General features: G+C 41.9%; 1 protein-coding gene across 1 annotated transcript; it reads right to left on the bottom strand.

Annotated features, from left to right (window-relative positions):
* Positions 1-854: 854 nt before the first annotated feature.
* TNFSF11 (TNF superfamily member 11) lies at positions 855-25,494 on the bottom strand. The gene is made up of 5 exons (XM_087757920.1): positions 25,201-25,494; positions 17,403-17,570; positions 10,693-10,738; positions 10,511-10,609; positions 855-2,876 (listed from the first exon to the last, which is right to left on the bottom strand). The coding sequence occupies exons 1-5, from the start codon at positions 25,423-25,425 to the stop codon at positions 2,455-2,457; spliced, it is 960 nt and encodes a 319-aa protein (XP_087614046.1). The 5' UTR covers positions 25,426-25,494; the 3' UTR covers positions 855-2,454.
* Between the last annotated feature and the right edge of the window lie 965 nt (positions 25,495-26,459).

Here is a 26,459-nt window from a genome sequence, read left to right as displayed (position 1 = left end):
CGACTTTCAAATCGTTGGAACCCCCATCTCTGCCTCCCGAGAGGATGACTTCATCCCTAGAGCAGACACAAACAGCAGGCATTTTTCTCCCAGCCTGCCAATGCACATCTCTACAGTGGAAAAAATACGATTCTTTGAGTGTGACCTCTTGAAATTTTGAAAGAAAAGCACCAGATTCTTCAGTCATTTCTGGTTTTGAACCGACAACTGTTTGGTGTAAAACATAAAAGGCCTCATTTCCAGCTAAATTTCCAACCCCTTATGATGTAACCCTACTTGAAAGAGGTGGATGCATGTCTGGAGCCATATCAAACTCCATAAAATTCATTGTAATTGCCTCAAAATAGTCGATTTGCACCTCAGTTTTCTTGAGTGAGTTATACCATACCCAGCCTGCATGTTCTGAAATCCGAACAAAACAGTCAAAGGTGCACAAGAAATACAGGGACACATGAAAAAAAGAAATCACAAAGTTCATTTTTTTCTTAGAAATATATTTTGTAAGAAAACAATATTAACATTAAAAAGAAATGTTTATTATACAGTATAAAATAATTGCTTGAATTCAACTCAGTTCCTTATAAAAAAAAGCCTGAGGATTTGTATGAAGCCTCAATTCCTACAGATTTGAGTCTTTTGCCGTCTATGATTCCTACCGCATTAAAAGGCAGGTTTCCCCCACATCATCCTTAGAGCACCCAGACAAACACTCCTAAAACCTCCCTCATCCCTTCCCCAGCAAGCTGCTGTTCCCTGCCCAGGTGTACTCTAAACATCGCCCACAGTATTTGCAGCTCTCTCCTATGTCCCCCATACCCACCCTCACATTCCATCCACCCACCTCTTTTGGCCAAGCAACTACACAAGCGACAACACGTGTTGCAGCTAGCTAGGAGTCTCCCCGTGTTATTTTGTTGGCTAATACGAGCAGTGGCCAGCCACTGACAAATAATGTATAATGGCTGAGTTGTTCTCAGCTGTCTGTTCTCATAAAACCTGTAAGAATATCTCTTAACACTGCCATTCATCTGCCAAATCTGGCAGAAGCGTGCAGAGTTTTAAAAGCTAGAAGGGGAGACGAGGACAGGCAATGCAATGACCTAAGCTTCACTTTTTCAGGAAACTAAGCTAAAAAAGTCATTACTCAATTGCAGGATTTACAACTTGCAGATTTTGTTGTAGGAAAATACACCTGTTCAGTAACTATAAATACCCCTAATACTTTTCTGTGGCTTATTAGGTCTTATTTATTCATTTATTTAGGTAATGCCAGCTTTGTAATGTCAATTACCCTCCAGGTTTGAAAGGCACCCAGTGACCAGCATTCTGGTGTAATTATTCATGACATTGGTGTGATTCTCCCACTCCCAAATAATACTGACAAGTTTAACAGAAATCTATTAAGTTAAAAAGAACAAAGATATATATTACATTTGCTAATTGCAAACAACCTCTTTTAGCTGCAATTTTTCCCATTGGGATTAAAAAAGTGCACCAGTTTAACATGTCTGTACATTAAGAACAGTTTAAAACATTAAATATACAAACAGCAAGAGATTTTAAATATTTTGTATCAAATACTATAGGACAATATAATTTACATTTTTTTTTTTTTTACACAAAACATTACACCTGAAATATAACTTTAGATATTACAGAATATAAAAATACATACTTTTTGTCTAAAAAACATCTTTGCAGATTCTGGCACAATGTAATACTTTAAAGGCACACTGTATTTTGGCAATCTATATTTGCAATTAACTGTGCAACAATAATAAAAATGACCTGTAATTAACCTCTCAGAACTGCAAGGCCAGATCTCCCTTCTTCCTGGAATAGCCCTTTTAATCAGGTAAAAACTTAAGTTGAACCGTTTAGGTGTTCTGCAACTCATTGCTGCCACGGCCTGAGCTCTCCAACACTAATCCAGCAAAGCAAGAACAGGCTTAACTAAGCATGTGAAAAGCCACATCAAATGCAATGAGATTAGTCATACTTTCACAATCTGCCATCTCAGGGTCAGAATGCTCAACCCCAAGGAAAACTGAGCCCTAAATGCAAGTTGGGGGCCAAGTTCTGTCCTGCCTTATGTTTGCGCCAAAACTATTAAGAGTAGCGCAGGTTAAAGTCAGGGCAGAACTTGGAAACAGAAGTTCAGTAATATTAATTGCTCTGATTTCAACTACACCAACGAAAAAGTCATCATGACTCTACTGAAGCCAGTGGAGACATACAAAGTAAAACTGCTATAAGACTGAATCACGAGAACTATGAATTTTGCCCTTCTGTGCATTTGTGGGACTCCCACTGGAGTCAGCACAGGGCAAAAACGTGTCTTTAGAGATATATGGCTTATACAGATGCGATTGGGTTGCAAAAGATTTTCAGTTCTGTCTTCAAGTTGTTTCTGGACCACTAAAAACCCAAACAATTTTCAGCACACTAAAAGATTCAGTCTAAATCCCTTACTTTAAATGCCCCAAAATAAGTTGCTTCTTGTGATGAATCCAGTAGCAATGGGTTTGATACCTGGATACTTATCATTTCACCAGATTTTAATTTAAAAAACCCTCCTACATTGACAGAATAAAAATGAAATTCTGAATTCCCTGACCAGTATTTGGTGCTTCCTCCCTTCATCAACACATCAGAGCGCCTTATTTTAACGTTTGTCTTAGTCATATACACCATCAGCTGAAGCCCTCTTTTAGTCAGGTTTCCTGAAGTTTCATGATGTCTAAAACAAATGTTGGCATAAAGGTAGTAAAATCCATCTTGATTAACAATTAGCTTTCCATCCTTGAATGTCATATTTGATAAGTTTGCCTGGCCTTTGTCATGATGCCAGGATGTGAGGTTCACTTTGCGAGTTCCTGAGGAGAGGGAAAGAAAAAAAAATTATTTATAAATATATAACAAAACTCAACATTTAGAAAACAATCTCCAGGTTTTTAGAATCAATAGCAACTACAGTTATATAGGCTAAAGTGAATATTAGACAATTATGATAAAAATTTGTGAGAAATTTCCTTTTTTCATCATGTACTGCCATGTTTGGCTTGCTATTTATACCTGGCTGCCCTCCCACCAGAACAGCTGCTGGACCATGGTACAAAATATTTACTTGGCCAATAGTTTGATTATGCTAAGCAATCGTGCAACAAACTCTGTATAGAAATTGCGGTCCACCTAAAACTCTAAGTAACAAACACTTGAGAGGAATTTGAAAAGAAAAGTTACTAATGAAAAGACAGCAAATCTTGTTATCAGTCTTGAACCTGCAAGTGTTTGCAAGGAATAACTAAACAAAATCTGAAAACAAGTTAAACTGATAATTCCCCAAAGAGAAAGCGTATGAAACCCTCCCGTATGTTATGTTCTTGTGGCTGCAGTGGTACAAAGGTAAACATTTTCACTTGAGAACACCAAAAAAATGGGGGTAAAAAAAAAAATCGGTGCAATGGTGCATCTTTAGTACTACACAATAAGTTGCCTAGACTTTGGAGAGCACTTCAAGTATTTATGACATAACAAACCTTTTTATGCAAAAACAATGTTTAGACTTAACCCAGTGCTTGCATATACCAAAATATGGCTCCACAATCCGGTTAAGTCATATCCTAGATATCTAGAATAGCGGCCTACAGCACAATCCTAATTCTTTGATAATTGTACAAATACTTATAGCTGGGCAATTCTAGCTATTCAGAAGGTAAACTCAGATTCTTTGTCTAATATCTAGTGGAAGGTCTTGGAAAAAGACCTTTAGGAAGACAAATGTGATTCTGGATGCATTACTTTTTTTTTCCCCTTTTCTGATTTTTGTTTATTTATTTTAAGTTTATCTTAAGTTTCAAACTAGAAACAATGAGCTGATATTCCATACTTGGAGGAGAACAGTCCCCTTCAAGTTGTCTTATGCTGGAGATCTACAAATTAGAAAACTGTGATAATATTCTCTCTGCCTCTCCATAGAACATCATGCATGTGGGAATCAAAATACAGGTAAAACAGGTAACAAGTCTGACTACCAAAAAGGACAGATTAATAGAATTAATACATGTAAACAAGCATTACTGAATTCCTTCTAAGAGGTACACATAAGCATTTTCAGCTCTGCCTGCATGATGGTGGCCTGGTAAACAGGAAGCTGTCCCTTATCAGTTAAGGTGACTGAATGCTCTGTGAAGAGAACAAAAAGGAGCTGAGAGACTGGAGATGTTTTGATTAGTTTGTCAGCTCAGCACTGGCACTGAAAGCTAACTTCACATATACAGGTACAAATGTCCCCCAGAAATTCTGTCCCAAAAGGCATCTCCTGGGTGCTATCATCAAGTATCCACATTGTATCATCTCTTGGAGGTTTCAGGCTGGTCAAATCTCAGATGTCGTTTCATGTAGATTCTGGACATTAGGGAAAAGTTCTTTGGACATTAGGAAAAGGTTCTTCACCGAGAGAGTGGTTGGTCACTGGAACAGGCTCCCCAGGGAAGCAGTCATGCTACCGAGCCTGTCAGAGTTCAAGGAGCATCTGGACAACGCTCTTAGTCATGTGGTTTAGTTTTAGGTAGTCCTTTGCAGAGCAGGGAGTTGGACTCGATGATCCTGATGGGTCCTTTCCAACTCAAGATATTCTATAATTCTACTATTAAGGCTGTGCTAAGAGATGGCCTGGCCAGAGGTCAGACAGGCACTGAGAGAAAGCATTTGAGACTTCCTTCCAAACCTGGTCACATTTGACACTTCAGGTTGTTTTTGGTGGCACAGTGTTAAGAAGCAGCCTGCAACACCAGCCCAGATAGCATTGCTACTGCAGCACGTGTATTATGTAAAGGTTTATCACAGTATTTTCTGTTGAGGAGCATGCCCTGCAGCACACGTCCCACAGTCCCTTTCACCTCTCTAGCTTCACCACCATCCCATTATAGCACCCACCTCTCATCTCACAGCTTCTGCCTGCAAAAACAGAGGAACAGGCAACAGTGGGAGAAGATCATGCAGCCAAGGCCCACGGGCATGCCCACAGAGGGAACAGCACTGTCCTGAGAAAGCCACACAGGCCCTGATACACACAAGCCACTAACACTCTACCATTTATTCAGTGTAATACACAAGGCATAACACAACAGATAAGAGTTGGCCAACTTGTCCTCCTAATCACTAGCACCAGGACACAATACTAACTCCATTTGCTCCCTCTGAGGCACCCGCAGCAGTGGGTCCACACGGGCACCAGAAGACCTTACACTTTAGGCTCCCAGTGCATTTAAATGCCTGCTTGGAATATTTAGTACCTTATTTTCCCAACATCAAACCAAAACAACCTATTCCCACCAAAATTTCCATGGCATATGGCAGGGGCCAGTGCCCTCTCCTCCAAGCATGTTATCAAGGCATGCCCCAGAACCACCAGTGCTCACAAGCATGCTGGGGAAAAGCCACAGGTATATTTGATTAGTTAAAAAGATGCCTCCTGGATTTGTTTGTGCAGAAAGACGTGAAGGGGAAGTAGGGCCAGGGGAATTTGAGAGCTATGAGTCTTCTCTAACTGCCAAGGGCAAGCAACTTCTGCATGTGAGAGGAATACTTTAATAGTAGTCCAGAACAAAAAGCTTCTGGCGTTCTTCCACAGACTTGAGCAAAGCACAGGCTGTCAAAGGCAGATCATAAATAGTTGCTCCCCTATGGGTACAGTGAGGTAGAAATTATACAAGCAAAATCATACAGAGAAGCCATCTTCTGTGCAGTGCCTCAAAAAAACTTTTGAAAACCATCAATTAATCGGAAACGACACTAAGATCTTAAGTCTCTTAGCCTGGAATTATTCAGCTGCAAGAGGTGCTGAGACAAGGGTACCAGAGTACAGCTCTGAAGCACTGGGGATAGCTGAGGAAGTTGTAGAACTTCTTGTGCACAGTGTTAAGTCTGCCAGAAATACTGCCCCAAGGAGGCTGGGTTACCTTCAAGATGAGGAGGATAGGCCAGAAATCACTGCTTGGATCAGAGGAGAGGCACATCAAAGATATGGGACAGGAACGTATACACATGGCGGAACAGAACAGCATGCTGGCATGATGTGACTGACTGGTGGCACCCTGGGTAGTTGCTAGGCAGATTTTCTTTAGCTGGCAAGTAAACTTTTTAGTTGCCAGTCTTAATCAAGTAGCAATTTTGAAGAAATCCTTAGTGGGAATGAATGACTGCTGAAGAAGGAGGAAGAGAGAAAATAGGTGCCACAGTCACTTGTAATTAAGATGTTGAAAAGGGCTCTGGGTGAAATTTGTTCACACTGTTTTGGTATTGAGGGGAATATGCATCATTCATCCATGGTCAGGTGGAGGGACAGGCCAAGAGATGATGGAAGATGACCCTATCTGTTTTGAGCACGGGATTAGCCTAGATAACTTCTGGAGGTCCCTTCCAACCTAAATTATAATGCTATGATTGCATTAACTGAGGCCAACGGGCATTTTGCCACAATTCAGAGCTTCAGAAGAGGCATACCACAGCCAGCAGCACAGCACAAAGATGCATTGGTAGGAGTTATGCCATGCAACCTTTAATGGAAGGAGTGAGCAGGCTCTCAGCACTTCTGGTGGTAATACACCCAAATTTGGAGACACCAAAACAATCAGTACCCCAAAACACAGGCAGAGGAGAAAACTGGAACATGCAAGTGCCAAATCAGCTGTCCATATATCAGAAACTAAAGCATAACCCAAGCCATGGGACAGTCAGAAATGCCGCAATACAGTGTCTTCTGTGACAAAATTTACTATGGAGCCATGAAAAAAATAGCACAAGGTAAGTCGTGTTGACAGAGAAGGAAGAGGCCAGAGAGATAATGAGTAAGATAACCTCCAGACATGGTAAAAAGCATTAAAAAAAGTCAAGATAATACACAGTTTTTCTGGTAACTGAAGACAAACCAAAACAATGTCTTGGATATTTGTGAGCATGAACTAAGACTGATAGAAATGAGGAACTAAGACTGATAGAAATGAGTTTGAATAAAATTAATTAGTAAGAAGAAAGATGATGGGGGGGAAACAGAGGAGAAAGTATTGATAATTTTTTGCATCCTAGCAGCTTTCAGGTATAAATAAAGCCTGAGGGAAGGACCAAAGCACTGTTTGCTCTGAAAAACTGTTTTGGAGGCAAAGGGCAGCTAAGCCAAACCTGTAGCTGTAAATAGCTCAGAATACTACTGTGTTTCTTTAGACAGCTAAAGGTATCAATTCACATCCCAAATGATATATTTAACATTCACATTTATTTCTGTTTGTGATTTTCTCCTTTAAACTGTGACTAATTTCTGTAATCAATTTATGAAACAAAATTCACTGTTTTCATTTAAAACCTAGGTAGCATTTATAGTGAGCTCTGGTAATAAGCAACCAGCAAGCATCCAGCTTTAACCTAAGACAGCAAGCCTAAAAAATACACACAACAAGCCAAACCACTACAGCTTCTGCAGCCAAATGACGGGTGGGGACACCAAGACCTGGGAAGGGTTGTCTTCCCCCTCCCTTGCGCTCCCCCCAGCTGTAAAAGTCCATTTGGGGCTTGATATTATTGTGAACCAGGCAAAAGGAAAATGTTCCCTCACAGACACTGCTCAGTGCCCCTTCATGAAGAGTGTTCAGTGGCAAACTAAGAATCCTCTTTGACAGTCATGAAGACTGATTTTTTTTTTTTCCCTGACATTGTTTATTTTGGGTCAGAGTAATGACAGTAGAGAACCTTAAAATACTAAGAACAGATCTGTCCAGACTCACGGATGGCATAAAACAATTTGGAAGGATTTCAGACACGTAGGGTAAGGAATCAGGGGAAGAAAACAGAAATTGCCATTTGCAGTCAGAGGAAACAGGATGGAAGAGAAAAATTCCTGGTGACCTTCAGGTAAATTCTTCATCCTTTATGCCTGTCTAACTTGTATGCCACCCAGCCAAGCAGGTGCTGCCTCATACCAATGAGCATGATACTAAAGTGCCTCACAACCAGTAGGTTCAGGGTTCCAGCTATCCATAAGGATGCAGACCCTCACTGCTGCAATGCCCACAAGGACCACTGAAGCTGTGTTCATGATTAACATCCTGGCAATACTTTTCCACAAGAGACAGAAGGCATATGTGCCAGATCAGGAGGGAGTATGTCCAACTCATCACATTGGTAAGGGGTTGATCTGCTCCAAGGAGAAACAAAGCAGCTTGTTGTCACAGACGCGGTATTTCTGAGAGTTCCTGCAGCCTGTGCTATTAAAAAAAAAAGTGAAGAGAGCAAGCAAGAGCAATGCCTCCCTTGCCATTATCCACAGATGTGCTACATCACTCCCTAGGTTAATGCAGTGATGCACAAGAGTACAAATTATCAGCTGCTAGCCCTGATAAAAATACAGTTCACAGCAACATCCAAGCAGACAGCAAATAAATTCTCCACAGGAAAAGGTGGATTTCACAAAGCATGACACTGACAGACTCCAATTCTGTAGCTATAAGTGATCTGTCTCTATGATTAGCAAATTAATTGAATCCTTCCAAAGACAAAATGCTAAGACAAGTTTCCTGATCCTGCATCTTCTACTATTGACCTATGTCAAAAGCCAAAATCTGACTGAAATAGAAGCTTGTCAGGAGGCATTTCAGCTAATAAGAAAGCTTGTAGAAGTTCTGACTGCCATCTGACAAGCTGCTTAAGCTCTGCTTATAAAGCTCTGCATCTTGGCAATGCCAATGCACTTAAAGGGAGAAAGAATCCCATCCCTGCAGGCAAGAAGCTAACTCCCTGTGTACACAAGTGCTTTGTCTTTAAATAGAGCAAAAGCAAGGTATTACTATGCAGGCTGCTGAAATCTCAGATTTCAAGCCTCAACACAGCATTCCCCTTTGGTTTGGTTATATAAAGCAGAAAAGCAATGCACATAGCTTAATTAACAACAAGTTCAGCATTGCAGAACGTATACATCTTCAGAGCAAGATGACAGTGGTGATCAATGCCCCCCTCCTGTCTTGAGATCCTCTGTCTGATAGCTTCAGGATAAACTCTGGTTTACTTTTACTACACCAATGATGATTGTTGTGTTAAGAATACAGATAGAAAAATCTCAACTGACAGTGCCCCAGGGCAAAAAAGGAAACAGTATAAGATATCTAAAAATTGTAGGAATGAGTCTTTTCCTCTGGAGAGTGTTCCAAGGCAGACTCCTGTCTTGTTCCCTCATATTGTACTAACGAGGATACTCCCAAAGCCATCCAAAGATACGTGTGGGTAGAGAATAAGAGCTCTGGCAAGATAAAAGAATGCCATCCTCTTACCATAGGGGCAGATAAAACCCACAGGAACATGTTTTTCCGCTACTCAATATCTCAGAAACGTACTGCATCCAAGTCAACACACTGACCAGAAACTCTGTTGCTCAGAGTACAATGCTATGATCTTTGATCTTCCTGCTACTGGACTAGATGGATGCAGATAAATCCTTGAGAAGCTTTGGCATGTCTGAACATCAGGAAGGCCCTGGGAGGCTTGATGTGAAAAAGTCTATACCAGCCCTGCAACATAATGAGTGGAATATGACAAAACCCTTTCAACATGCCATTAGCGGAAGGAAACACTTACTATAAATTCAGCCCTATGCTATGAGTGTGCAGTGTACCCACAGAGGGCCGGGAACTAGCAGGCAAGTTATAATAATGACATTGGGACTGTCGTTCTAGGTTTTCAACGCCTCAAAATGAAAGATGTGCTTCCTTTATGTCAGGTTCTTACACTGATGGGCACCTGACATGCGTGTGTGTTGTATATTCATGTAAGATCCTCAGCTTCCAGATCCATCCTGAAGACAAATGCTGTGTCACCCAGTACAGACCCAATTATACTTCAGCACAAAAAAAGTGTTGCTGTGAAGGGCTGAACAGGTGGACATAAGACATTCTTGAATTTTACAACAGAAAACACCACATTTCTTCATCTGACAACAGGACAAAAAAAAAAATCTTAGACTCAATGGAAGGAAAACATCTTCCAACCAGCAAGATCTGGATTCTGGCCAATCTTTGTGCTGGTATATCCTTGTATGTATGCATACATCTGTGTGTATGTATACCTATAGCTGATGTCCAGTGTGAGTGAGGAAGTAGCCAAAAAAAATAAGAAACTTCAGAGGAGAGCATTCAATGCATATCCTCAATCCTCACCTGAAGACAGCACAGAGAGGCATGTCAAGGCCTCAGAGCTTGATCATGAAGACTGGTCATTTGAAATGGAGGCCATTCAGCACATAACAGACCGATATAAAGGTACCAGAGGCAAAGGGGAGCTATCCTCCTTTTAACATTACTCCTGCTGCCTCTGAAATCCTTTAAAACATCCAATTTATTCTCGTTATCAAAAGCCATTTCTGAAATTCCAATCTGTTGCCGGTATTGCTGAACTATTTTCATACACTTCACTGCTTAATACATTTATAGTAGCATTGGAAGTATTCACTTAAGACTGAACTTACCAGATGGAATATTCTTGTCATCAATAATGAGATGGGCAAAAGGCTGCTTCTCAGGTTTGTTTCTCTTGTACAGGTCCATTCCTAATGCCTCCATTGCAGCTAGAGATAAAAGAATTGCATTACCTCAGAAAGACAAGTTTAGTAGAACTAAAATATTTTTTATTTATAAACCCAGCACCTACCTTTTTCTGGTCTTGGTGGTACTCTTCCCACGACACGCTGGACTTCCTAAAATGAGAAAGAGCCATTGCTTTGATGTTGTCCTGGTTTTGTAATATTGTGTATTGCAGGTAGTTTGCACAATTACAACACTCTGTGTGTATGTGTATGTGGGGGTTGCTCTACCTACAGTATATTCAGATGCCTGCAATATACATCATGTAAATATGAGAATATGTAATATGAACACACAGTTTAGCTGCCACAATAAAATTACTTCCTCTGTCCAATACATCTGATAAAGGTGGATAGGAATGATGCTGTGTATCATCACTGCACTATTTATTGAAGTAGGGGTGACAGGACATTTACTACCTTTCCTACTTATTGCACTTGGAATTTTTTGCTAAGTACAATGGAACAATGACTGCTAAGAATGCATCACATAAAACAGTGGAGTTTATGAACTGATGGAATTACTTGGGGTCAAAAGATAACAAAAGAGGCAGTTCTACATAGGAACTAGTGTGTAATCACACCAACAACTAAGGAAAGCTAAGCTCTGAATTCCATCTGCGATAAAGTAAATGAAAACCTCCACCCCTCACACTTGACCACTTACAGGGAAGGTTGCAAGACTACAAGGCTTTATAATCAAGGCTCACTTCTAACACGGTATGCAAGAACCAAAGGATTAAGGATCTTCCACATCTGTACTTGGTGCCAGAGTTTGGAAGTATGCATTCTCCAAAACTGCAGATGAATTTTAACATGAATGAAACCCATGTTACCCAAACCCAAGAACAGCACAAGTAACAGACATCAGGCACCACAAAAAGCCTTGCTTTTAATAATCCACACCTGTTTTCCTCTTGAGAAAACATACAAACAGCAGTTTTCAAAAATCTAAACAGCCTGTTCTTGTTACAAGCCTGGACTGAGTCTTAGTAATATTAGGTTCAATCCTTGGTTCTGTCCCGTGTTCCCCCATGACTCTCTTCATGTGTTTTCTAAAAAACAGGGGTAATATTCTACTTGTTATTCAGAATACCTGACACCATGGAGCCATCAAGAAGATGTTTAATAAAAGGAAACATTTTGCTGACGATAGCTAATCATATCTCATCTTCAAAACCTAAGAGCGGTGCTTTGTCTTGTCTTTATGTCACACATATTGCTGTTTGTCTGATTCAATACCATGTATATGCAATACACCTCAGATTTGGCCAGATCAGCAATATTCCACTGTGCTCTCAATCACTGCGGTATTTTAGAATTTGAAATCCTGCTTTGAAAACACCTGAAGTCCTGCTTTTATGTAATTTTGCAGCCACAGTGAAATTAGTAACGCCTTCGCTGGTGCATTTATTACTCTCACTTTCCCCTTTCAGTAGGTGTTTAAATGTTAACCCAAAATGAAAAGCCACAGCAGTATGGAAGTTGTAGTATGACTATCAAAGCATAATAGTTCAGCAGAGATATGCTGATTTTGTAGATAAGAATCATTAAGATGCTTTCTGCTGTAGAGACGAGAAGAAAAGCAGGAAGAACCGCAACTTCAAAAGAAGCAAAACTCATGTCCACCTCCCCCATTTAGATTCACTTCCCCTCTCTGATCTTCCTACTTCAATGTCAGTTCTAGGAGCATGAAAACGAAGCTCAGTTCTAGGAGCTGCACACCAGCATCAGCCTCTAGCCACACTCGAGCTCTTTAACTTCATCAGAAGTAGGAAGACAACAAAAAAAATTCCAAGTACTAGATACCGTGAAAAGTGGCAAAAGCCTCTGAAGAGAACATGACTTAAGGTAAAAGAGACTGGGAGATGGGCCACAGTCTGAGATTACTGCACCACACCTGTTCCCAACCCTTTCCCTAGAAACGGAAGACTCCTTTGTTTTCTTGCTTTCTTAATGGAAACTTCTCAGATGTGGAGTCTGCTTTCGTATCCTTTCCTTCTGGGGGATAACATCCTTGCCTGGAGAGCCTACTGGGCAAATCCAAAGAGAGCTATGTACATTTTAATCTCCTATTACCTAAACTGGTACTAAAAAAAAAAATCCCGTGGTTGGTAACTGCACAGCCCTTGAAGTCCCAGAACTGGCCAATTGCTATCCTCCTCTTAACCTACATTTTTCTTAGGAGTAGAGAGTTCTGCTTCTGCACATTTCCAAAGATGCTCTAGCTTGAGCAGCTGGGTACCTCACCTTCTGAGATCTAGCAGCCTGACTCAGCTCATCTTCCATGCAGTGGTCTTCATGAAATGCAGTCTGAGCGGCTTTCTTTCTAACTGTTGGTGGTGCTGTTCAACTGCAACATCACCACTTGGTAAGCAGAACAGCTACCCAGGAAGACTTGGGTCCACAACTCTCCTTGTCCTGATAGTCTTGTTTCCTGTTTCCTAGGAGCATCTCTGACAGGAACACTCTCCTGTACTCGAATGCAAGTGTCATTGCAACAAAAGGGAGATTATAAGCATGAGCCCAACACTAACACATTGAGAAGAGCTGAAGACTGGCTCATGTTCATTCAATCTTCTGTGTGCTTGTCACTGGATTAGAAGTGGCTAGCCTGTGGCTAGAAAACAGAAATCCTCCATCAGCTGAGTTCTCCAAACACTGCACAAGTGTCAAGTTCTTTACTTGATTCTGACCAGCCCCACAAAATTTTTATATTCCTTTCTGCTCCACTGCTTGGATTTCCAAAAGGAAGCTGAAATACATTAATTAGTCCCTAGATAACAGATGGAGCTGTGGGTTTCCTCCTGAAGAATAAGTAGTTCAACACTTCTCTTGATTTTTTTTTTTACTTCATGTTTCTACAGTTCCAAGGTGCTGATACACAACCTAGGAAAATATTTTAGCATATACTTGCTTCTGACCCTGAAGGACTCAAGGACCACATTTTTCAGTGGATGCCTGAAGATATCCAGATGTCTAAAAGACAGCCTCTTAGTGGGATTTATAAAAATCCCCTGGTATCCTTACAGCAAGGAATTAAGAGCTAGGATTTTCCAAATCCTTAAAGTATCAACTGCATTCTTTAGCACCTGAATGTCTCTAAGCATCTCATACCTAATCACAAGGTACAATACCATTAAGAAAGCAGAAACAGCTCAACAGAACCTATCGCTAAACACTGCTATAATGGTATGAGAACTGCTGACAAAATATTACCAGTGACTTCTCTTAAGACTGCCACCCACAGAACCACGTGTGCTACCAAGCTGTTAAGTTATTTTTAGAAAAACTGTACACGAAAATCACACCATTCTGTTAGTCTTACAATAAGTTGCACTTGGACACCTTTGTGTCATTTGCTCACTGCCCACCCAGTCAACTCTGCTGGTCTGCTTCCCACATTCCAACCTCCTTCATACAATCACTGTTTAAACAACAGACAAGCAGCCCTTGTCAACAAAAATGAAAAATGTGTCTTCCTTCATCCAAAAAAATTCAGAGGCCATTGCGAAGCTGCAAAACTTTCACATTTTAAAAGCTAAAATCATGCTTTCAGTGCCTAGAAAGTTGGGAACTGCTCTTTCCTCATCCACAGCAGGCTGCAGGTTTTAATCCTTAGCATCTCAGCATCTTCAAAACAAAAAGAACTCGTGCTCTTCAAGTTATGTCCAATGCTGAGGATGCAGACACAAGGCTACATTTGAACAAGTGACATTTGTTAACGGTTTTTCCTCTCCTTTGTTTTTTACAATATCTCAGTATCTACTTTGAGCAGCTCTAAGTAGCCTTTTGAGACCAATCAGAAGAGAACCCCTCTGGATATTCATGTATTGCTTCAGCTGTGATCTTAAAGTTCCTTTATGCAGTTGTTTCTTCTACTACCTGAGTGCTTTAAGTCCCGCTAACACCAGGAAGAAATATCTGATCATCTTGCCAGAAATTCAGCATTTGAAAAATGCTAATCAGGAAGGAAGTGAAATAGAAAGTATATGAACCAATATTCATCAGAAGATAGTTTAGAGATCAGCACTACAACCTTTATCCAAATGAGTAGTCTATTGCCTGCAGAAAAAAAAAAAGGCATATAAGGTTGTAGGATGGAAACTGAAATTTTAACAATTTACAGCAACCACTCGTGAAACCTTGACTTTGTCCATAACTACATGCACTTTAAATGTCTGCTAAGTATATAGATCTCTCTATAAGTGCTGCCCTGGAGGTCTAGCAAAGTACTCTGTTGCCATGTGGGAGACTAGTTTACGCCTGAACTCGCCAAGCTGCTAGAAGCTGGGAGTATTGCCAAGAAAAGTTACTTATGAATTGACCCAAGATATGTTTGTAGTCCTTTCTACTTCAGGCTCATAACAGACTTCATAAGAACTGTGGTTAGTGCATCTGGACTGCCAAAAGATTTTTAGGGTTACATGCAAAAAAAAAAATTAAGCAAACAGACTGGCTAGGAAAGTATATTATTTGTCTGCTTGAAGTTTATATGCAATATTGAAAATGTGCTTTCTACTCAGTAAGCTGCTCCCTAAGCAGTGTTTTTATCCTGGAATATGTTAAGGAATTCAACATTAGATTTTAATTAAAAGAAGATCTTTAATTATTATTTTTTCAGGAGACAAATGTTTCTAGACCCAACCTTGCAGCCTACTACATTGGTTTTCATAAGAGCACTTTCATTTTCAATGTCAATCCCTGCTTTAGATTTAAGCACTAGGTCTACAGGTGTGCAAAGAAAACAGATGAGAACCAGTGCAGTAAGCTAAAAGCCTTAACCAGACTACAAACCTAAGCAAAAGCAAGTTGTCTATTTTCATTTCCTGAACAGCTTGAATTGCAGAAGACAAAATATTGAAAAAAACACAAAACTTAAACGGCATTTTGAAGTGTTCCATTTCAGTCACTTAACATGCTGCCAATTGAAATAAGGATACTGGTTCTTAAAACACACAAAGATTAGATTCTCCTTCAGGAAAGTGAAGAAAGCACAGATGATAGGAAACCTCTTTCAAGTCACATTAGCTGCATTCCCACGCATAAAAGACCAACACAACTGGAAGTAAGATTCAGCTGCACCTCTGGCCTTCATTGTAGCAGAGCCAACGAAAGGCAGAGTTTACAGAACGCGAGAAAGTATAATTTTGCCTTAACACTGTTTCTTTCACTTCTCTGATATACCGAAAAGATGCAAATGTAGCCCCAGGCAAGCATTTTCCTATTTTTCTCTGACATCAATATACGATGACAAAGCATCCAGAACACTGACCCAGCTGCTTAATACATTCTGTTGCACTCAAAGGAAATTCAGAGCCTGATTACTTTGGCAAGGGAAATTTTATTGTTCTTAAACTAATGGCCATCAGCCAATGAAGTTATCCCTACTCACTACTTATCTTGGCCACGGACATTGCAGCATTTAACCTCCATCCAGAATGGCAGGATATGCAGCCTCAACTAAAGCCAATGCCTTTGTTGAGTAATCAGCAGCAAATGACCAGAATACAGGGCTTCCCATTCACTTACTGTAACAGGCTCCTTACTCTGTCATGGGAGCTGCATGAATGAGCAGTCTTGTACCAGCACACAGAACACAGAAGTAGGTGTAGTGTGAGACAGTCTATAAAATGCTGGAAGATAGGACTAATCCTACAGAATTAACCTTTTTTTTTTCCTTAAGCTTTTCAAGGAGGTGGCTAGCAAACGGAACAAACCATGAACTCCTAGGTTTCTTTAAGTTTTGTTCACAAAAAGATCCGTCACTCAGGGTACTCCATTAAAAGCAAGCATTAGCAGAATTAAAGTACCACATAATTAACTCAAGTACAATTCACTCCGTAAAGTGTACATGAGTTCAGCCCAAATCTAATGTAGCATCCTTTATGAAAAACTGACAGTCTTACGCAGATGTGAAGTAGTAATGGACATGCTAAGCCAGGAAAACCAAATACCATATCAGACATTCAGCTTTTAAATAGCCCATAATTAGCACTAAACACTATCATGAACACGCAAAGAGATCAAAGGCAGTAACTGCAGTAAGAGGTGATTGTGACATATATCCAGCTTGCCTAGGCTTCTTCATTAGGGCTGACTTCTTTAGCTGACTACTTTTGTTACTTGTGTTTGGGAACAAACTGTCATTCTCAAGCGCTGGGCAAACACTGCCTGCTTGTTGTGCTACAGCAAAGTAGCTCTTCTGCCAGTGTGGGAATGGTCTGCACAGAACAGAGAACTGGCAAAGTGCACAAAAAAAGGAAATACTGTCCCTCATTTTGGGTTGCAGAAAGAGTAAGAAACAAGAGCAAATGTTATCTCCTCTGACTTTCAGGCAATATTTTGCTTGTTGATGATGTTGACTTAAGAGAATCTTGTCAGAAACAGAGACAGGAATATTGCTTTGAAAAAAATGTGGAACTGTCCTTTCTTATGAACACCCAAAGCGTTGGCAAACCTATACAAATATTAGGATGAACGACTACCATTCAGGTCCATCCAAATGTCAGAATGGCCAATCAACTAACTGCAATCATAGTTTTCTCAGTGCAACTTCAAGTCTTCCTTTCTTAAGAAAAAGTGCCTGTATTCAGAATTGGTTAACCACTGCCAGGTTCATGAGCCAACACAATATGATCTTGGATGCAACTTCAGGTATTATTTGAACACCAGAAAATACTTTCTAGAACTTACCTCCAAATACAGATGTTGGAAAAAAATGTTTAAAGTTCAAGAGGAGCACAAAATAAAGGAAAACAGTCTGTCTGCCACTTACCTTCTGCACAGCTCTTTGGAGAGCCTGTTTCATGCTTCTACATGATTCTGGCATTAACTTCGCTTCTTGATTTTCAAAGGACGTATCATGCAAATCTGTATTTTCTTGATGTCCAAAAAGAGTTCTGACACAGTGCGCGTGTTCTTTTGAAACTCTGGTAGGGTCCATCTGAAACAAGAATATAAGCACAACCACAGTTTTAAGTGTCTGTCCAAGAGACATTAAGAGCTTTTAAGTCAGGGAGAATTTTCAACCATCTAAAAGTTTGGCACCTAGCTAAGTTTATTATCCAAATTTTCATTGTAAACAGTTAAGAGAGAAAAAGTTCCCCACATGGAGGTTTATTTCATCCAACAAGTGTGAGAGATAAGAGAATGAATTATCTTCCGGAGCTGCCTAGTTCGTTAGCTTAGACTGGATGTCTGACTTTCAAAAGTTAAAATTAAGTCCCACTCTTACAGTAAAATCAATAATCCTGAATTCCATTTTTTGACCACTCAGTGCAGTATCACATTTATTTTAGCAGGCAACATACACAGCCAGCCTATCTGTAAAAACTATATTTTGCAAGATGACACACAAATGCCAAGTAGAAGAACTTGGGGAAAGTATGTACAACATCTAGCACATCATGTGCAAGAGAAGAAACAGAAGGACAGAAGCCGGTTATCACTGAAACTATTTTGTGGGCAAGAGATATTGCTGCATGAAACAGTCACCAAGTAAGAAAGCACAAATTCAGAAAAACCAAAAGACAATAAAACTGAACCACAAAACACCTCTGCTTCATGGGACAAAGACTGGTAAATCTAGAATATCTGCAGGATATTTTTAGCAATCGGTCTTTGTGATTAAATCAAATATACTTTGTAAGTTTAAAATACTCCTGAATTCTACCAGCTAGATAAATTGGAAGGATATTCCAAGGATTAGGATTGTGCCTTGGCAGAGTTTAATTGCATAAACGCTACTTAAACCATTTCACCCTCTCTTCCCACGCTCCATATACTTTACACTCAAGAGATATTAACCACTGTCTTTCAGAGATGGCCTAAGACTCTCAGCAATTGTTCTCAACTGGTATTTATTCCGCCTTTACTTCAGGCTTGAAGAAGGGCTTGTGCATGCAAAACCTCATCTAAGTTCTCTAACTGTATCAGCTGGTCTAATAAAGAACATTTATTTCTATCTTTCTGCTTAGAAGGTGGAAGGAATAATTTTATCTGAGAATTACAAAACATTACATTATTTGTAATCACGATGAGGGAATGCCAAGACATTATGGGTAGTGCCTGACCAGTATTCAGTTTCCTTTATCATAGCACTGAACAAAACAGATCAAAGGAAGTTTTGCAGAATACAAAACAGTCAGAGTGAATTGAACATGCTATATCATTTGTTCACACAAACATAAATTCAACTCCCTAACCCCAAAAAAGAACCGAGTTAACTTAAAAGCATAAGGTTAGGATTACAGAGGTGAATTTAAGTCTGCACCAGGCAGGCAGCCATCCAACAGGCACACACTGCAGAGAAACATTTGTTGCACAGATGGCAACACCAAATGCTGCCTCATCCATCACCATCCTTCTGCTGAGGTCCCCAGATGAGAGCCGTTTGCCTGATTCATTCAGACCAATGTCAGCCCCTGTGACCTTGTTTGGCTGTCTCAGTTATCCCTGCAGATCTGGAATGAAACAGGTCAGAAAAGGTTCACCTGAAGATCAGAAGATGCCACAGCTTTGAGCAGAGGGGTAGAAAGGAGTTACAGAATGGCTTGGAGGCAGTAACAGCTTCCTGAGGTGGCCTGACACAGCTGAATCCAAAAGAAAATCTGTGTATAGCCATTACACCTCTATGAATTAAGCACTAAAAACTACCCTAATGACTTCTGAAGTCAGCTGGTGCAGCACAGCCCCATTAACTGTTTAAGCTGATCTAAACCAGCACCTCTGCTCTCACCTTCTTCACCACAAAATTTCATTCCTGGTTCTCAGTCTCCCCTTCTAAATCAATAACCTGTAAAGAATTTTTGCTGATCTAATTTCCTAAAGGATTAGCATCCCAAAATCAACTCACTTCAGGTATCAGACAAGCATTAGAGCCAGTACAGGGACAGGCATAGGAATGAAAGAGCAGGAAGGTGGCACTAGCTTTAATGAATGTAAAACTGTACCCTAAAAGCATCTCTCCCAGTATGTTCCACTAGTATCCAGAACTCAGAAAACCACCTGTAAGCTGAAAGGAAAAAATGAAGCACAAAATGTTTACCAACAGCTACTAAAAGGCAGTTAATACAGAATGACATGGGTTGGAATGTACCTCTGCAGGTCTCTAGTCCAGCCGCCTGCTTGAAGCAGGGCCAACGTATAACTTAGGTCGGCTTGGTCAAGGCCTTGTCTAGACAAGCTTTGTGGAATTTCCATCGACAGAGACTTTCAGCCTTTCTGAGCAAACTGTTCTACAATTTAACCACTTTTATTGTGTAAAAACGCTGGGTTTAATGTCCCGCTACAGTTGTTCTTGCTGGAATTTATGACTGTGCCTCTTGTCTTTGCTGGGCACTTCTGAAGAGCCTGGCTCCATCTTTAGGCAGCTAAAAATGCTGATTAGCTTCCCTCACCTTAGTCTGTTCTTCTTTAGGTTCAAAGAATCCAGTTCTCCATTTCTGATACACTATGGTCCCTACCTATTACAGTGGACTTCTGCTGGACTCTCTTCTGTGTGTTGATATGCCTCTGGTACTGAGGGACCCAAAACAGGACCCAATATTCCAGATGTAGCCTCTTCTGTTGGGATCGTAAGAGACCTGAGGGAATTAGGGTCTTCAACAGGATCTGGATGTCTCTTCCCCTCTCCACACACACCACAGGATAGAAGATAGAAAGCCACAGCAAATAACTGTCAGTATCTGCTAATTTTTATCAGTAATTCTACTAATGAGAGACTATTACCCCAGTTTTGGATTTATGTAAACACATCTTCTGAAAAGTAGACAAGAAAACTAGGTTCTACAACACAAAGATCATGAAATTTGTAAAGGCCTGAGTGTCCAGCATGACAAATCACACGTAGCGTAGACTTACAGCTATCACCCATCAGCAATCAGTCAAATGAGTCACACAACACTGTGCTAGAACAGTAACAGCAGATTTTACAGAAGCACTTACTCAGATTATAGTTTATCTGCTGAAGGCTTAAGACAGAAAACCAGCGTCTCTGCACCTACAGTTAAAAGATTGAAAGCTTAATGGAAACACTGTAACTGATAGCTTCAGCAAGGTAAAGCTGTGCACCCCATCCTGACAAACTGCAAGTCTCTAGAGATTTAGTGTTTGATAAGGTGAAGCTCTGATCTTGGGACTAGCTAACCTACCTGATTGCCCTTACCTTTTTCAAAGAATACCTAGTCTGCACCACATTTAACCATGGAAATTAGCTCACTTGTCTGAAAAGGCATTCTCAGAAATCCTGCACCTTGCATCTTTATAAAGAACATGTACTGCACTGCCATGCCTGTAAACCGGTATTACTGAGCACTGAGACCGAAACTGTGGGCAAAAAGTGATGCGCAGAAAAACTTTGCAGTGTTTTGAGAAGAACTTCTCAAGAATCAGACAAAATACCAGAATGGTCTATGGAAATCAGCTTGCTACCTTGCAAGGCACAGAAGGTGAGCCTTTGAATAAACGGAGACCTTCAGCATGAAGTCCTAAATATTTTATACCTGGAAGAAACATCAAGATGCAACCAAAAATATTGGAGAAAGCTTTATAACTCATGAAGTAAGCTAAATACCCTAGAGGAATTAACCTATTTAAATAGAGGAGTGTCTAGCTTATTTTTCCTATGTTACTGTTGTCTCTACATCCATTGTGTCTGACCTTGGAATCAGATCAAATCCTTCGATGCCCCTTGATTTTCAGCATCTCTAATCATTTAGTTGCATCTCTGGACTCCTTTCACCTAAATCAGGGCAGCCAAAATGAACTCCAGCATTGTGGGCGAGACCAGATGAATTTACAGAATTAAGAACCAGTTTTCCGATGTTAAAAAGATTAATTTTGATTTTAAAAGATACAATACATTCCAGACAACTTTACCTATTGAACGTTGCCTCAATTATGCAATGTTACAGTATCATGTTCTGTACTTACTCCTTACAATAAATGTTTACCATTTCTACTGGTACTTATTTTCAAACTTAAACCAACTTCCAGATTATCAAATATCACTTTGCACTCCATGACCTTTCTTAACCACCAAGAAGGGCTTCTTCCAGGCTTCCAGAAAGTGCTAATGACCCCCAGCAAGCTGTTTTCTGTTAGCCACTACTCTAGCATGCTCACAGAACTTTAGATGAAGTCTGAAAGGCGATTGTTTAAAAACATACTTTCATTTAAGTCAGTTACACAGATGCATGAAATGACAATAAAAATCTGCCTCCCAGGTCTCCATTTATCCAAGTCTGAATTCTTCAGCATGGCAGAACACTTAACATTTGTACAGACTTTTTTTTTAATGGGAAAAATGGATAAGCTTGGAGTTCCAGGTTAAACTATGGGATATCCAGCCACCACACGTGGATCTGAGCACTTACAGCTTGTTCCACTGCCGTCCAGTTCAGTCAGTGTTAGACCAAATTCCTACTCTTTTATGATCTAAGCACACTAAGGAAATGGGCCAGAAAGAAAAGTTTAAAAGCAAAGCTTTTGGAGACTATACTTTAACTTTTACCAGTGAAAGTTAAATAAAATACTTTGCGCTCTCACCTTGTGCTGTGCGTGAGTCTCTATTACACGATGATCTCCAGCTGCTCCGAGTATCTGACTAAATTTTCATGGCATTTTCATTGATCATGAGCAAATATTCCTCATGAAGTATAATCAAATTCTTAGGACCAAAACATTTTGTTAGTGTTTAATTTCTTGGATTCAGTACGTTGCATAAGATGGTCCAAAAAGAAAAGCCAGAATATCTTAATGTTTTTACATTTCAGAACACTGTTACCAGAATATTGGTAAAATTCAATTCTTAGCTTTTTCTTTCTTTTTAGATATACCAGCTCATTGTCTCATTCGCATTGCGCTGCATTATTTGTTGGCCACAAACATGTGTTTACCCGTGAAAATCTAGTGTCAGTCTTAGTTATGTGTCTTGTGAAATTCCAAATGCTCAAGCCACAAAGTAAACAAAACTAAGGAAAATTCAAAACCTCAACTATTGTCTCAGCTCATATTGTATCATGATCCAGCCCAGAATTATGCAAATACAGATAAAATGTGTATGGTAAAACTGAGTCAGAGTTTACTCAGCCTCTTAGGCAGACTTTTAAAGAGCTTGTAAAACATATAATTTCTTAATATCAACCTATACAGTCAAATCTTGCTAATTCACATTTGGTTAACTCACCAACCAAACAATTCAAATCTTTTGATGCATAGCTTCTACTATTAACTTCTCATTATTTTAATAAAATACACCACAATACTTAAATTCTGTTATTAAAGTACAAATTTAGATAGCTGAAATTTGTACTGAAAAGTACAAACTGAGATAGCTTAATACAACTAAATTTGACAGCAGTCTTTTGAAAAGAAAGAGGTCAGATCGCGTCCCATATAAATAAAGCAATCTGCAAGACAGTTAAATAAGACTTAACTTCTGCAGGACCTACTATAGCTTTCCCATCTATCTAATTTCACAATAAGAAATTGGTAAACAAATATGGATTACCATATCTTATTATTGTGAATTATGTACTTACTTCAAAAGTACACTTATTCTATTTTTCAGTGATGGCAAAGACGACATTTTCTCCATTAGAAATTTTTCAGGCAATGACTTCAGTCAAGTCTACATTTAGCTACATCATCTCTTTTAGATGTTTCAGAAGTTCAAGTTCACAAAGGACTCCATCCAACAGCATTACTCCAAATCTACAGGAACAAGAAACTGGCAAGAGAATTAAGCTGCCACATGCAGAATTACACACGGACTATGTAATTTTTTAAATCAAGGAAGCAGAAGAAAAATAGTCATTATGGTAAGAAAGCTCTTTTTACCCTTTGTTAGGCATGTGTGAAGCACTGACATGAACCTACCAGAAAGAGTCCTTAATAAGGGGTGGGGGGAAGGTAAAGATAATGGAAACACAGGGTTTTCAAAAAGTATACTTTGATTAGTTGTTTTGATTGCAACGGCTCTCTAGCCTACTAATCAATGGATAGCCGTGCGTTTCTATGAGCTATGTTTTGACAAAGACGTCTTTTCAAGTTCATGCAGATCTGGAGTAAAAAACATTTCTCTGCCACAAGCTGAAGTAGGCATTAATTTATTTCACTGTTGAAGCAAACAAGTAGCTTTAAGCTACTTTACAATGAGTCCCAGAAATTAAATGTCACTCTTCTGAAGCATACAGGATATGATTAACTAAGTACCGTATTGCTGTTCCATTTTATTTTTGTAAAAATGGCAAACGCGAAGCCATTGTCATAAGACAACATGAATTGGTCTGCATAATACATGATCAGCAGTGTTACTGTATATTTGATAGTCATTCATCTGTTTAAGTGGCTATACATTTGTACAGTGTCTGGTTTCGGTGTGCACTTTGTTAAGAAATCCAGTCGCTACATCAAGATAAGCGCATCTACCTAGAAAGTAAACCGAAAGAAACTGGTTTCCACTCCCCACTGACTTCAAAGGAAAAGTAAACACAACAGAAGTACCACTTCCATGAAGGCAGCGAGACCCATATTAACAGAATTAATTAGCATCTGATGAAAGAGCCAAGCAGAAAGCTAACACCTAGCCCCAAGAAGCAACCAGTCGGCAGCCCCCACTTCCTCTGAGAGGGCTCAGCCGTGCGGGGTAAGAGACGCAGCAGCGAGTGAATCCAGCCAGCCAGCAGAGCCGTTTCCAAGAAGCGGGCTCCTCTTCTCTCCGAAAGCCTAACCGCTCATCACCTCATCTCCCCCACAGCGATACCTCCCTGCGCTCCTTTCCACGCACACTGCTGCCTGTTGTGAAGCATCCCCGGGCAGGCTTGCGGCCTGGCGGGCGAGGGGCAGCTCTCTCTCTCTCAGAAACGAGCTCCTGAGCTACAGCGGGCAGCTCCGGCCGATGCCCGCTAACGCACGGACCCAGCTCCGCAGTGACCCTGCGCAGTCTGAAGGACAAACGATCCCAAGCGGTGTTGTGTGGTGGCTTTATTTCCCCCCTCAAAGACATTTCTGTTGCTGGTGAAACGTTTATGGCAGCCCAAGACCTCAGCCACATCAAACCACTCTCCGATGAAAAACTGAAAGCTGATCATAAAAAACCCAAAGCCCCGCAAGACTTCAGGTGAAGGATCATTAAGCTGCTTCCCGAGTCGGGGACCCCTAACACCCGACCTCGCTGAGAAACCCTGTACTTCCACATGCACCCTTAGGCCACAGCACCACCTGGGACACCTCAGGCTGTGCAGCTCCAGCGACCAGGGGACAGCGCAGGCCGGGCAGGGTCCCGGGAGCCCTCCAGCCTGACCCCCTCTCAAAGCTGGGCCAGCTTCAGGGCCAAAGTTGTTCTCTGCCCTTTTTGTTAATTAACCTCCTCAATCCCACCGACGCGAGCACGTTCGCCTCCTCCGAAAGGGGTGGGGGAGAGAGGCGGCCGCTCCCGCCCTGCCCGGCCGCTCCCTCACAGCGCGGCTGCAGGCGCCCAACGCCCGCCGCGAAGGCGGGAAAGGGCCGCGCCGACCGCCCGCACCCCCACCCCGCTGCCGTCTCCGGGCGGCGGCAGAGGCGCCGCTTACCTGAGCTCGGAAGTAGAGAAAGAGGGCGACGCTGCAGACCACCTGCCCCAGCCCCAGAAGGACGAGGGCGGCGAGGAGGGAGCGGGAGGCGGGCGGCGGGTGCGGATGGGCCGGCAGCGGCGGCGGTGGCGGCGGCGGCGGCGGGGCGCTCTCGTGGGCGGCGCCGCTGCCCAGCTCCTCGGAGCCGCGCAAGTACTTGGTGTAGTCTCGGCTGGCGCGCCGCATCGCGCCGCGGGCAGCTCCGCACCGCTCCGCTCGGACGGCTCCACAGGCTGCCAGCGGCTCCGCGGAGCTCCCCAGCCTCGGCAAACAACCCCGCCACCCCGGCCGGGCACCTCTTATAAACTGGGCGGCCAATCAGCCCCAGGCGGCGTGCCTCTGCTCCCCCCTCCCCGCCGCCGCCACACACATCACCACCGCCCCCTCCTCGCCTTCCCTCCCCGAGCAGAGACTGGCCCCCGCCGGCCCGCGGCGGGAGGGTCGGGTCGGGTCGGGCCCGCCCCCGGAGCCCCGGCCTCCACCGCCGGGCCGGTCGCCCAGCGATCGTGGTCAGCGCTGCTCCTCCTCGCGGAGCGAAACTCTTCGCCTCCCCTCCACCATGAGTGAACAAAGTACAGGCAGCCCTGCCTCGGCAGCCCTCTGCTCCCTCCTCACCCTCGCCCCGCTCGGGTTTGTGATGCGCCGGCAGCCGAGGCCTCTCTCGGCCCGTGGGCGCGTCCGGAGGGTCCCTGTCCCCCAAATCCCGGGGTACCTGGAAGGGGTGCGCACCCCAGGTCGGCCCTCTCGGTCATCCCCTGGCCCCTTTGGCGGCTCCAGGTCCTCAGGGGACCAAAGGCCTGTCAGCCCCTCCGTGTCTTAGCTCACTCCTCACTCAGGCCAGCCTAAAATAAGCACAAACGGTGTTGACTTGCGCTGTCCAAAATAGGCAACAGAGTTCAGAGTCCTTTTAAAGGACTGAGGTAAAGAAATGGCAGAAAGCTATGCTGGCAATGGGCTGACATTGAAACCAGATCAGAGCCTCCCCATCGCCCCTCACACGGCCAGTCTGCTACAGAGGTGTTTCCAAAGGCTTGGTTAGGAACAACATCTTCCTGCGCTTGCCACGCTTCGGCTTGCATTCAATACCGAAACCTCTTCCTCGTAAAGTCATGCTACAGTTTATAGGCACTTTCTTTCTCATGATCCTCTGGGCATCCCGTTCAGGTCAAGTTTCCCCCTCACATACTTGCTCATTTAGAGTTTGTCTGTTTATAGGCTTT

This window comes from Nipponia nippon, unplaced genomic scaffold (assembly GCF_047370975.1).
Source record: "Nipponia nippon isolate SJK-2023a ecotype South Korea unplaced genomic scaffold, ASM4737097v1 scaffold_2, whole genome shotgun sequence".
NCBI classification, from domain to species: Eukaryota; Metazoa; Chordata; class Aves; order Pelecaniformes; family Threskiornithidae; genus Nipponia; species Nipponia nippon.
This window is presented reverse-complemented; position numbering and strand designations above follow the sequence as displayed.

Excerpts from the sequence above, each read along its gene's own strand:
- TNFSF11 (XM_087757920.1), bottom strand. The coding sequence starts at position 25,425 with ATGCGGCGCGCCAGCCGAGACTACACCAAGTACTTGCGCGGCTCCGAG. Across the intron at positions 10,739-17,402 it reads TCCAAAGAGCTGTGCAGAAG|GAAGTCCAGCGTGTCGTGGG; the intron begins GTAAGTGGCAGA and ends TTCTCATTTTAG. Across the intron at positions 10,610-10,692 it reads ACCACCAAGACCAGAAAAAG|CTGCAATGGAGGCATTAGGA; the intron begins GTAGGTGCTGGG and ends TTTTATCTCTAG.